The sequence below is a fragment of the Tenrec ecaudatus genome, chromosome 1 (genome assembly GCF_050624435.1).
Source record: "Tenrec ecaudatus isolate mTenEca1 chromosome 1, mTenEca1.hap1, whole genome shotgun sequence".
Taxonomy (NCBI): domain Eukaryota; kingdom Metazoa; phylum Chordata; class Mammalia; order Afrosoricida; family Tenrecidae; genus Tenrec; species Tenrec ecaudatus.
The window spans coordinates 319,071,204-319,083,250 of NC_134530.1; the positions used below are offsets into that span (position 1 = coordinate 319,071,204).

General features: G+C 45.7%; 1 protein-coding gene across 1 annotated transcript in view; it reads left to right on the top strand.

Moving 5' to 3' along the window:
• Nucleotides 1-12,047, top strand: part of MBOAT1 (membrane bound glycerophospholipid O-acyltransferase 1) — a 175,009-nt gene that overhangs the window by 99,843 nt on the left and 63,119 nt on the right. Inside the window, exon 4 of the mRNA XM_075533406.1 lies at nt 509-604. Coding sequence (XP_075389521.1) covers nt 509-604 — 96 coding nt within the window. The remainder of the gene's footprint in view (nt 1-508; nt 605-12,047) is intronic.

The window sequence follows — 12,047 nt, forward strand, 5'->3', positions numbered from 1 at the left end:
GTAAACACTCCGGCTTTTGAAGAGGAGAGAGTGAGTACAAGACCCTCGAGTCCGCTGGTTCTCAGTCACCTCTAACCATTTGATTCACTGTTGCCAGCTGTACACTGTGCAGTTAAACCAAACCCACTGTTCTGCAGTTGGTTCCAACTCATAGCAACCCTGTAGGACAGAGTCGAACTACTCCATGGCGTTTGAAAGATTGGACTTTTTACTGAAGCTGACTGCCACAGCTTCCTCCAAGGATCTGTGTGGACTTGACTTTCCACCCTAACCACAGTCGAGCACTGAACCATCGTGGCACCGTTGTGTTAGAGAAACCAGAATGGAGACCCCTGCACTGATCCAGGTGGAAATGAGAGGCCAGCAAGTTGGCGGGGCTGTAGCCTAACTGGGTTGGACTTTATGATCGCTTCCATTTGGAGGAAAATGGGGAAAGGATGGTGAGAACATTTAGTGAGGGTATTCCTGTCCTGAATAACTATCTGGTCTTTTGTGTTTTCCATTTCAGGTACTCCTTTTTTGTAGCAATGGGATACCTTACCATATGCCACATCACCCGAATATATATATTCCACTATGGAATTCTCACTACGGATTTTTCTGGGTGAGTATCTCAATTTCGGAACAGTAGTTGCAAGCATTGACTCCATTTTTTTGGGGGGGTGTCTGTAAATATCAGGGGACACATGTGAATCATCTGTCTCTGGCTTAGTCAATTAGGAATGCACTGGTAATGATGTTGAGGCTGAAGACTTGGTTGCTAGTGGGACCACTACATTCTAAGGCCAAACTAAAAATCAAACTCGCCACCATCGAGTCAATTCCCACTCATAGTGACCCTATAGAACTGCCTCTGTGGGTTTTGTAAGACTATAACTTTTTCCCGGAATAGAAAGCCTCATCTTTCTCCCTTGGAGTGACTGATGGTTTTGAACTGCTGACTGAGATTAGCAGCCCACCGTGCATCCATTTTTCTACCAGGGCTCCGGATGGGAATTACAAGCGATGACTCATGGGCCGTATTTGTCTGCATTGGTTTCTTATGGCTATTGTAACAAAGTACCACGCACAGGTGGCTTATGACAACTGGAATGTATTCTCTTGAAGTTCTGTTGGAGACCAAAGTCTGAAGGCAATGCAGTGGTAGGGCTATGGAGAAGATCCTTCCTGGCCTCTTCTGGCTTCTTATCACCCCAGGTCTTCTGGGCTTGTAAAAGTAGCACTGTAATCTCCTGTGTTTTTGTTTGTTTGGTTTATCTTTGAGATTGAATCTCTTCTTTTCCTAAAAGAACATGCCTTACTGGATTAGGACCCATTCTGCTTCTGCAGGACCTCGTGTGAACGTAACAAATTACATCTCCAAAGATCCTATTTCCAAATAAGGTCATGGTCACCAATACCGGGGTTAGGACTTCAACATATATTTTTGAACAAAAGTTAACTCATTGCATCATCACACTGCCCATGGTTGAAAACAGTTTTACCAGAGCCCAGCCATGCGCTTGTTCAATTAGTTACTGTCTGCGACAGCTTTTGTATCATCATAGCCAAGACTGTGGTCTATATGAAAATATGTATGACTTGCTTCTTTAAAGAAAATGTTGGCCCATCCTTGTGCTAAGGCCCTAACATAGAGTTGATGTCCAACTCTTGGTAGTTAATTACAGAATTCTTCTGTCCTAGCTAGCAAGTATCTGTCTTGGAGCCCTGGTGGCGGAGTGGCTATGAGGTGCACTGCTAACCAAAAGTTAGCAGTTTGAAACCACCAGTCATTCCATGGAAGAAAGATGAGGCTCTCCATTCTCATAGCCACAGTCTCAGAAACCCACAGTGGCAGTTCTACCCTGTTATATAGAGTCCCAGAGAGTCAGAATCAACTCAATAACAGCGATTTTGGTTTGGTTTTGGTATTCTGGACTTTTGTAGCTTTAGGCCCTAAAGTTTAGGGGCTGGTGAACTCAAGACCACAGGCTGGTGGCTGTAGAGGTGGATGAATCCATGATGGGCAGGTCGGATGTCAGGCCTCCCAGAATTGATAGGCAATTTATTGGGTTGTTGTTGCAAGTTCAAAGGATCAGAGATTGTTGAGCCAGATGCAGGCAAGCAACAGAACAGCGTGCAACAGAACAGCAAGAGGAACAGGGCAATGAAGTCCCCAGGGAATACCAAAATAGACTTTGGGGCCAGTGCATGGCACCTCATCAGAATTGACTGGAAAACACTCCTAAAGTTCATTCAACAAACAGACCTTGAACTGTTTATAGGTTTTTCTTTTTTTGTCATTGGTTTTGGTTTCTTTTGTTGCTTTGTTTTGCTCTGTCTTGTTTTTGTGCCTATTATTATCTCTGCAGGTCTATCTAGATAAGATAAGTGGGATAGACAATATGGAGGAGAAAATAATGGGACCAATGGTTCCTGGGGGGCATGGGAGAGAGGGAGGTGGGGGAAAGGAAGTGGTTGTTAACAAACCCAGGGACAAAGGAACAGCAAGTGATCTAAAATCGTGCAAGGAGGGTGTAGGAGGCCTGGTAGGGCTTGGTCAAGGGCAATGTAACTGAGAGGAATTACTAAAATCCAAATGAAGACAGAGCATGATAGTGGGACAAGAGGAAAGTAAAAGGAAATAGAGGAAAGAACTAGGAGGCAAAGGGAATTTATAGAGATCTAAATAAAGGCATGTACATATGTAAATATACTTATATATGATCATGGGATAATAAATCTATGTGCATATATTTATAGGTTTAGTATTAAGGGCTTTTTAATCCTATAAACAGTTACAGTTTCAGAAACTCACAAGGGTAGTTATATACTGCCCTATAGAATTGCCGTGAGTTAACACTGACTCAATGGCAGTGAGTTGAATGATAAATCTCCTAGAACTCCCCAAATGAGGATGACTTTAACTGTCATCAAGTTGGTCCCGATTCATGGTTGTGCTACAGTAAACAAAGTGCTGGCCAGACCTATGTCATCCTATGACTCGTTGCAGATCACACTGCTGTGATCCATAGGGTCTTTGTTGACTGTGTTTTCAAAGTAGATTGGCCAGTCCTCTTTTCCTAGTGCATCTTAGTCTGGAAGCTGCATTAAAACTGTTCAGTCTTGGGGGCGGGGGAAAAATGAAGAGCTGATACCAATGGTTCCAGTAGAATGAAAATGTTTTGAGAATGATGATGGCAACAAATGTACACATGTGCTTGATACAATGGATGGATGGATGGATGGATGGATGGATGGATGGATGGATGGATGGATGGATTGTGATATGAGTTGTATGAGCCCCCCAATAAAATGATTTTAAAAACAAACAAACTGCAAAAAACGTGTTCAGTCTCAGAATACCATGCAAGCCCCTATTGACTGATGGGGGTGAGACAGCTATTTGTGGAAGCCCCAGGAAGCCAATTCCCTCTTCCTTACCACCCCCATCCTTATGAAACCAATCTTACCAGCTAGCCAGACTGGCTACCACTAAACTTCATCCACTGCTCCATGTGCTACTGCTGCCACCCTGGACCACTGGGCATCAGCAACATCTTCCCAATTAGCCATCCTTCCTCCTTCCTCGCCCCTTCTTTACCTGTGCTCATCATTCCCACCAGAGTGCAGTTCTAATATCTAAAACAAATGACCTTGTTGTTCATTGTCGTCGAGTTGGTGCCAATGCATGGCTACCATGTGTGTAACACACCATTGCCCAGTTCTGCACGATGTTCATGACTGAGTCTATTTGAGTCCATACCAATGAGTGACAGTTGTGAAAATCCTTCTTAGTGGGGTTTTCTTCACTTTCACTGTCTGCCTGCTTTAACCAAGGATGGTCTTTTCCAGCAATTGGCCTGTCCTAATCACAAGTCCAAAGTAAGCAAGACCCACCATCTTCACTTCTGAAAAGCGTTCTGGTTGCATTCTTTCTCCGACTGGTGGCCCCTGTCCTCCAGATAGTTCACGGTATATTCAGTTTTCTACACCATTGTTTTTGAGTACATCGGTTCCCTGCCATCCTTTTTTATTCCATCATCTTTCTGAAAACAAAGATGATGCTCTAGACCTACCAAACACTTTGTCCCATCTCTCACTACTTCTGCCTCCCCTTTTGCACCTCATATGGTAGGAATGCAGTAAAGTTTATGACCCGCCTACTCACTCCCTTCATTCACATCTTTGTGTCTGATCCCTGCTCATTCCTCGGGTTGGATAGTTATTTCCCATCATTGTCTTCCTGGAAAACTTTTCCCTTTTTTTAAAGATCATTTTACTGGGGGCTCTTGCAGCTCTTACAACTATCTCTATGTCAATTGGATCCATACATCAAGCATATTTGTACATATGTTGCCATCATTATTTTCTAAATATTTACATTCTATTTGAGCTCTTGGTATCAGTTCATCTTGTTACCCTCCCTCTCCCTCCTTTGCTTTTTTAAAGACCCCAAAAACTGAGAATGCTGACTGTGCCAGGCACGATGGCAAGAGACAGAAGTGAGTGTAGAACAGATGTGTCATTGTGGATTTTAAGTTCATGTGGGAAGTTAAAAATCTCAGCATATCATTGTGTACTGGGTTGATTAATATCTCCCCAAAGTTTGCATCCACCTTGAACCTCAATCTGTGTCCTTATTTGGTTATAGGGTTTGTGCAGATATCCGTAGTTAAGATGAGGTCACATTGGATATCATATCGGATGGGCCGTAAGTCCAATGACAAATGTCCTTGTAAGAAGGCATGGGGCACACAGAGCCACAGACACACAAAGGGGGAAGTGGGCCAGGTGAAACTGGAGCAGACATTTATAACGAGGCAGCTACAAGTCAAGGAACACCAAGGGTTTCCAGCAAGCCCCGGGAGTTAGGAGAGGGCCTGGAGCAGCTGGTCCCGCGGAGCTTCCTACAGGAACCTGCCCAATTTCAGACTTCTTGCCGCAGAACCATCAGAGAAGATGAATTTCTGTATATGTTTTAAGCCACCCAGGTTGTGATCACTGGGTATGGTGGCCTTAGAAAATGTAAACACATCGTTTTATGATTCTACACCCTTGGGCGAACTAACGTAATGAACTCTACCTCAGTGATGCACATCGCCATTGCCGTTCTTATCATGCCTCCTATCATTCATGTGCTTACATGACTTTCTTCTCATGGACAACCGGGGGCCAAAGTCCTCAACACGCTTGCGATGAATGAGACACCCGGGGAAGGGAAGGAGATGGTGTGAGGCTCAACGGGAGGCATGTTTGCCTGAGGATGAAAGGGCAGGGTCTGAAGGGCTAAGAGGACCCGATTCTGTTGCCTTGTCCATGGCGGACGGACGTGGGAGATGAGTAATCTTCCCGGGAGAGAGTGCAGGGACTGTGGTGTCTTTGTGGGAGAGCAGGATCCCACGAAGGATGTGGTTCCCAACCCTGGCAATTTTGGCCCAATATCGGGCAATGCTGGTGCTACCTTTGGCTCTCATGACTGAGCAGGGGATGTTAACCACTATTGCAATGTAGTGGCTGGAGACCAGGCAAGCTGCTAAACATCTGAGAATGTGTATAAAGAATCATCTGGTCCAAATGCCAGTAGGGCTGAAGGGAACATTTTCTGTAGTGGTAGAGGGGGCAGGAGAGATTGTACCCACCATAGCTCGAGAGTGCGGAGGCCTCAGGGGGGCTGAATGGGATCACCGAGCAGTGAAGGAGGCAGACAATGGGCCTTGGCCTCTGCTCATACTTGGCTTTCTAACCTGCTTTATGGCTTGCAAAAGGGGGCACTTGGGTGATTTCCATAATCTGTCCATACCTGTTTCCTCTGCTGTAGAATAGGTGCAGCGATGTTCTCATTAGGGAGCACAACTCTTGCTTTGTCAATGGATTTGTTTTATTCCTAAAGCCATAGACTCTTGAATGAGCTTGACACCCTTGTCCGTGGGGCGGATTACTGAAGAGAGAAAAGAAGGAGCTGTAAAGTGCTTGTACAATTGTGCTACACATACAATCTATAGCCCAATTCAGAGGGGTGTGTCTCCTAGGTGTTTTCTCTGAGAGAGGGGGCTGTTAAAGATGATAGACCATTTATTCTTATGATATAGCAGACTATGGCATCTTTTAGGTTTGTAATAGTGAACCTGTTCCCCCTGTTTGATCACCAAGGAGTGTGATGGAAGGCTTATTCTGAGGGCGACAGCCAGAGGTCCCTTCCCCGCCCCCTGCGTAGGCCATGGTCAGCAGGTAATTGTGTTTCCAACCTATTGGGAATCTGAAAGCATGATGAAATGCGAGTGGAAGTACAAATTGGGATAGCATTTTGGGGAAGCCAATTCAGCCATACCTTTCCAGCAAGGAATTTTCAAATGTTCATAGCCTACAGGAGGATGCATTTCTACGCGTTGAATTCCTAAAGAGAATGCATGTATCAAGATCTTGAACGGCGGTAAGAACTAGAAGCACTGTACATGGCTCAGACGAAGGGAAGGATGGAATGAGGGAGCATCCATCTGATGAGCTCATATTCCTCTGCTGGAAATGTCGGACAACAGAAAGTGGGTGAAGGGAGACATCGGTCAGTGTAAGACAAGAAAAAAAAATTGATAATTGATCAAGGGTTCATGAGGGAGGGGGAGGGAAGGAGGGAGGGAGAAAATGAGCTGATCCCAAGGGCTCAAGGAGAAAGAAAAGGTTTTGAAAATGATGATGGCAATAAATGTACAAATATGCTTGACACAGTGGATGGATGGATGGATTGTGGTAAGAGCTGTATGAGCCCCCAACAAAATGATTTTTTAAAAGAAGACAGAAAATGATGTTGTCACAGAAGGCTTAATCATACTGGAAAAATGCTCACTAATAAAATGGAAAATGAAAACTGGGAGGCAGAGCTATGTATTAATCTTTGATTTTCATGAATTGTGGGCACCCCTAGGAAAAGAGTGAATGGAAGCAATCAGACTATACCACCATGGTTCTATTTAGGGAGATGTTACTGATGATTTGAATATTTATTTTACTCTCTTATATTACTATGCTCTTGGGATGGGGGCGGGGGGCGGATGGGCAGCCCACTGCCACTGAGTGAATTCTGACGCATAGCAGCCCTACATGGGGTTCTTGAGGCAGTCAGACTTCAGAGGAGCAGTTAGCTCCCCTTTCTCTTCCAGAGCCGCTGGTGGGTTTGAACCTCAAACCTGGTGGGTCCCTGGCACTGCCACCTGGGCTCCTTTTCAAGGGCTGCAGTCATGAGAAACTCCCAAGTGTTATTTTAATCGATTTGAATGCACATCAATAGAAGCAGCACATGCGACTGCTAACTCAAAGGTCAGGGCTTCAAACCCAGCAGCTGCTCCGAGGGAGAGAAGGCTTGGCAGGCTGCTTCCATGGAGACGGACAACAGGGTGCTCTTCTCTGTTCTGTGGGGTGGCGTGGAGCCCAGGGCGGTAGGTTTGGGGATGTTAGAAGATTATAGTGAAATGCAGCAGACGCAGTTGGAACGCTAGCTGTTTGTCCTCTGTTATTCTGTCTGCGGGAACATTATATACATGTCACTCATTGCTGCCTCGTTCTAGGGATGGAGTCCCGTGCCCTTTTCTTCTATAGAGTTGATCGTCCCACCTTCTCAAGCCAGGTGGGCAAGGAACTGGGTTCCAGTCAGAGAAGGAGTCCCTGAGCAGGGGCAAGCAGTTGACATGCTCAACTGCTAATCAAAAGCGGGGCACTGCAAGTCCACCCAGAGGTACCTGCGAAACAAGGCCTGCTGAGCTGCTTCACCCCCACGTTAGCCACCGACAGCCATATGGAACTGAGTTCTGCTCGGATTCCCCCAGGGTTGCTGTGACTCCAGATTGACTTAATGGAGATTGATTTTTATTCCATTCTCGTGGGGGGGGCGGGGGGGAGGAGAGAACCTTCTGAGTTTTCCTCTTGTCCATGTTCTCTTTCACACTGCTGCCCACTCTTCAACAACTAAGTGGTCCCTTGCCGCTTAGTTCTGCGGCTATAAGCGAGAGTTATGCCAAGTTCATTGAGTGGCTCCCTGGGAAAATGGAGAATCGGGGATTTGTTGCTCTTGCTGGGTGCTGACATGTAAAGGTTCACGCTGAGACAAGAGTAACATGAAGCATGTGTCTGGACACACCATTCTGCTCTGGCCCACCATGGACTGGCTCTGAACAGGATACCAAGGAACTCAGCCCGGAGTCCCGAGGAGTTTTCTCTGCCACAGGAAGCCTGAGAGAGCCTGGGGCTTCCTTTGCTGCGTGGGGCTCCTGTAGGTCCCCGGGTTCGTTTTCTTTCAGGTTGGGACAAATTGGTCCAAGATTGGGAGTATGCTATCCGAGCTGTAATGTCCCCTCTTTCTCTGCAGTGATCCCAGGGCCGGCAGAGACAGCAGAACAGGAGCCATCAGGAGGAGGTGCACCGCCCAGGCTCCCTCTGTCCCTCAGGCTTGGGGTTCGGGCGCTATCACACATAATGCACGTCGCATCTGACGCCCATTGCAGTTGTGCAAGATGGCAGCATCAGGGCCAGGTTGTTTATGGTTGGAGTGTTGCTGTATCATACTCTGCCCAGTGCCCCACTCCTCGAGGGCCTGGCTGCCTGCATTCCTCGTATGCAAATGCCACGAGCAGATTCATAGTCAAAGCATTGGGAGTTAGAAAAATGGAATGTTTAGCCTTTCGGGTCTAAAATTGCCTGTCAGGAAAATACGATCTTTGAATGGCCAATGAACTAGCTGATGCTGCCTGGTCAGATGTGTGATTCGTTGGCCCTTTGGATGCTTATGAGTGATGACTGCATTCTCTGATGTTCCCTACTAGCTGTAGGAGGGCAGCATAACTTAATCGAGTAGGTCTAAAAGTTACGGTAAAATATTCTGAAACACTGACGACCACCGCATTGATATTGACTCACAGTGACCATCAGGACAGAGCAGAACGGCCCCTGAGGCTGGCTTTCTGGGACTCTAAATCTCTACGAGAATGGACAGCCAACCTCCCGTCCAGGCCCACTGCATTACCAGGGCTCTTCTAAGGCAAAATAGGCTGGTTTTATTTGGAATATTACTTAAGACTGAGTTTTTTGTTCAGTGGTTTAGCGATCGTCTTTGTCATGTTGGAAGTCAAGGTGGGAAGTGAATGAATGGGGAGCCCTGCGCCTGTGTTACCTGTTTCACAAGGTGTCGAAGTTACCTCATGCTGCTGTAACAGATTATACCACAAGTGGGCAGTCTTAGAGAACAGGGATTTATTGTCTCCCAGATGTGGAGGCTAGAAGGCCACCCTAGTATCTTCCCTGGTCAGAGGCCCTTCCTTGTTCGTGGTCCTAGGAGTGTCTTGGCATTCTTTGGCGTTGCTTAGCACCTCTCTCCCACCTGTGTCTCTCAACCTTCCTCATGCCAAGACCCTTTAAAACAGTTCCTCATGTTGTGGTGATCCCCCAACCATAAAATTATTTTCATTGCTACATCCTGTCATTTTGCTACTGTGATGAATCGGATGACCCTGTGAAAGAGTCATTCAACCCCCAAAGGGGTTGCGTCCCACAGGTAGAGAACTGCTGCTGTAGCTAGTCTTTTTTCAACTCAGATATTATTAGGTTTAGGACCCATCCAATCTGGTATGATCTCATAAACATAACTAAGAAAAAACTTCTTTCCAAACAAGATCACATTCACAGGTGCAGGGACTAGGGTTTTAATACCTATTTTGGGTGAACACAATTCAAACCATAGAACAAGGCATTGATTGCGTGTGTGTGTGTGTGTGTGTGTGTTTGTACTCTGTACATCTCTAGCTGACTTGTTTCCTTTTTTTATAAATTGGGAGTTAATACATACATCGTATCATTTCATAGTTCAATCACATCACGCAGTGTTCCATCATTACTACCACAATCAGTTTCCAAGCATTCATTTCCTTTCTGGACGCTTTGATATGGCCTCCTTTTGAAGCGTTCCCCCCACCCCGACCCAACCACCATTGTAACCGACCACCCCACCCCAAGAAACCCTTATTCTACTTGCTGCCACTATAGGCTCATTAATCCTGGGCTCCATATACCAAAACACAGAAAAAACATATAACACAGATTCAAGAGCGTGCCCCGATGACATGACACCACTGAGATAAACACTTGTATGAACAAGCAAAACCCAAAGTGCAGGAACTGCTGAAAACCAGAGCAGCCCAGGGCGCGTCAGAGTGGATCAACTGATGGGGTTTCGACTGTTGGAGTCCGGCTTATCCCTCTGAGCCTCTGCTCTCATCTCTGCAGTGCACTGCATGTAGTGACCCCTCTGCTCCCGTCGTCGCTTTCTCCCGCATAGAGGGAGTTCCCGGAGCTTTGTTTCCTACGTAGACCCCACAAAGGTGTCTGGGGCTCATTGTCATCCACAGCCTCTGCAAATGGGTCCTCATCGTTCAGGCTCGGACAGGAATCCCTCCTTTGGTGTCAGATTATATAATTTACAATCCTTCGGCGACTGCTGATGGTGTGCCTCTTCCATGTGGACTTAGCTGACATCTCACTTAGATGGCGGCTTGTTTGGTGCCAGATAAAACAATGCCCGTTTTTTTTCCTTCTCCTTACTTCATTTCCTCCAACATGTCTTATGATTTTTCATGCAATTTAGACGAATAATCTCAGGTTCGAGAAGGAAAAAAATGGTTTTTTTTCTTTTTAAAAATCATTTTATGGGGGGCTCGTACAGCTCTTATCACAATCTATCCATTGTATCAAGCACATTTGTACATATGTTGCCAACATCATTTTCAAAACATTTTGATTCTTCTTGAGCCCTTGGTATCAGCTCCTTTGCCCCCTCCACCCACCCTCATAAACACTTGATAATTTATAATTTTTTTTCATGTCTTGCACCTCCCTCTGTCTCTCTTCATCCACTTTCTGTTGCCTGTCCCTCAGGGAAGGGGTTATATGTAGATGATTGTGATCAGTTACCCCTTTCTACCCCCACCTTCCCCTTCTCTCCTGGTATCGCTACTTTCATTATTGGTCCTGAGGGGTTTATCTATCCTGGATTCCCTTTATTTCCAGCTCTTATCTGTATCAGTGTGCATGCTCTGGCCTAGCCAGATTTGTAAGGTAGAATTGGGGTCATGATGAAGATAGGGGAGCATTAAAGAACTAGAGGAAAGTTGTATGTTTCGTCGGTGGTATCCTGCACCCTGGTTGTCTTGTCTCTTCCTTGTGACCCTTCTGTAAGGGGATGTCCAATTATGTACAGATGGGCTTTGGGCCTCCACTCCGTACTCTCCATCATTCACATTGATATGATTTTCATTCTGGGTCTTTGATACCTGATCCCTTTGATACCTTATGATCACACAGGCTGGTGTGTTATTTCCTTGTGGGCTTTGTTGCTTCTGAGCTTGATGGCTGCTTGTTTACCTTTCACCCTTTAAGACCCCCAGATGCTATATCTTTTGATAGCCAGGCACCATCAGCTTTCTTCACCATATTTGCTTATGCACCTGCTTTGTCTTCAACAATCATGTCGGGAAGGTGAGTATCACGGAATGCCAGGGTAATAGAACAAAGTGTTCCTGTATTGAGGGGGTACTTGAGTAGAGGCCCAATGTTTGCTTGCTACCTTAATACTTAACATCTAAATGTATGTACCTAGATCTATTTCCCTATTGATATATGTAAATATATTTACATATGTAGGTGCCAGTATTTAGACCTCTATAAATGCCCTTTGCCTCCTAGTTCTTTCCTTTATTTCCTTTTACTTTCCTCTTGATCCACTATCACACTCAGCCTTCATTTAGGTTTCTGTAATTCCTCTTAGCCACATTGCCTTTGATCAAGTCCCAGCAGGTATCCTATGCCCTCTTTGAAATCGATTTTAGATAATTATTGTTCCCTTGTCCCTGGGTTGGTTAACACCCTCTTCCCCCAGCCTCCTCCTCTCCCGTGTCTCCCCTCCCCCAACTGTCAGCCCATTGTTTTCTCCTCTGGATTGTTTATTCCGCCTATCTTATCTAGAAAGATATGCAGAGACAACAATAAGCACAACAACAAGACAGAGCAAAACAAAACAACAACAACAA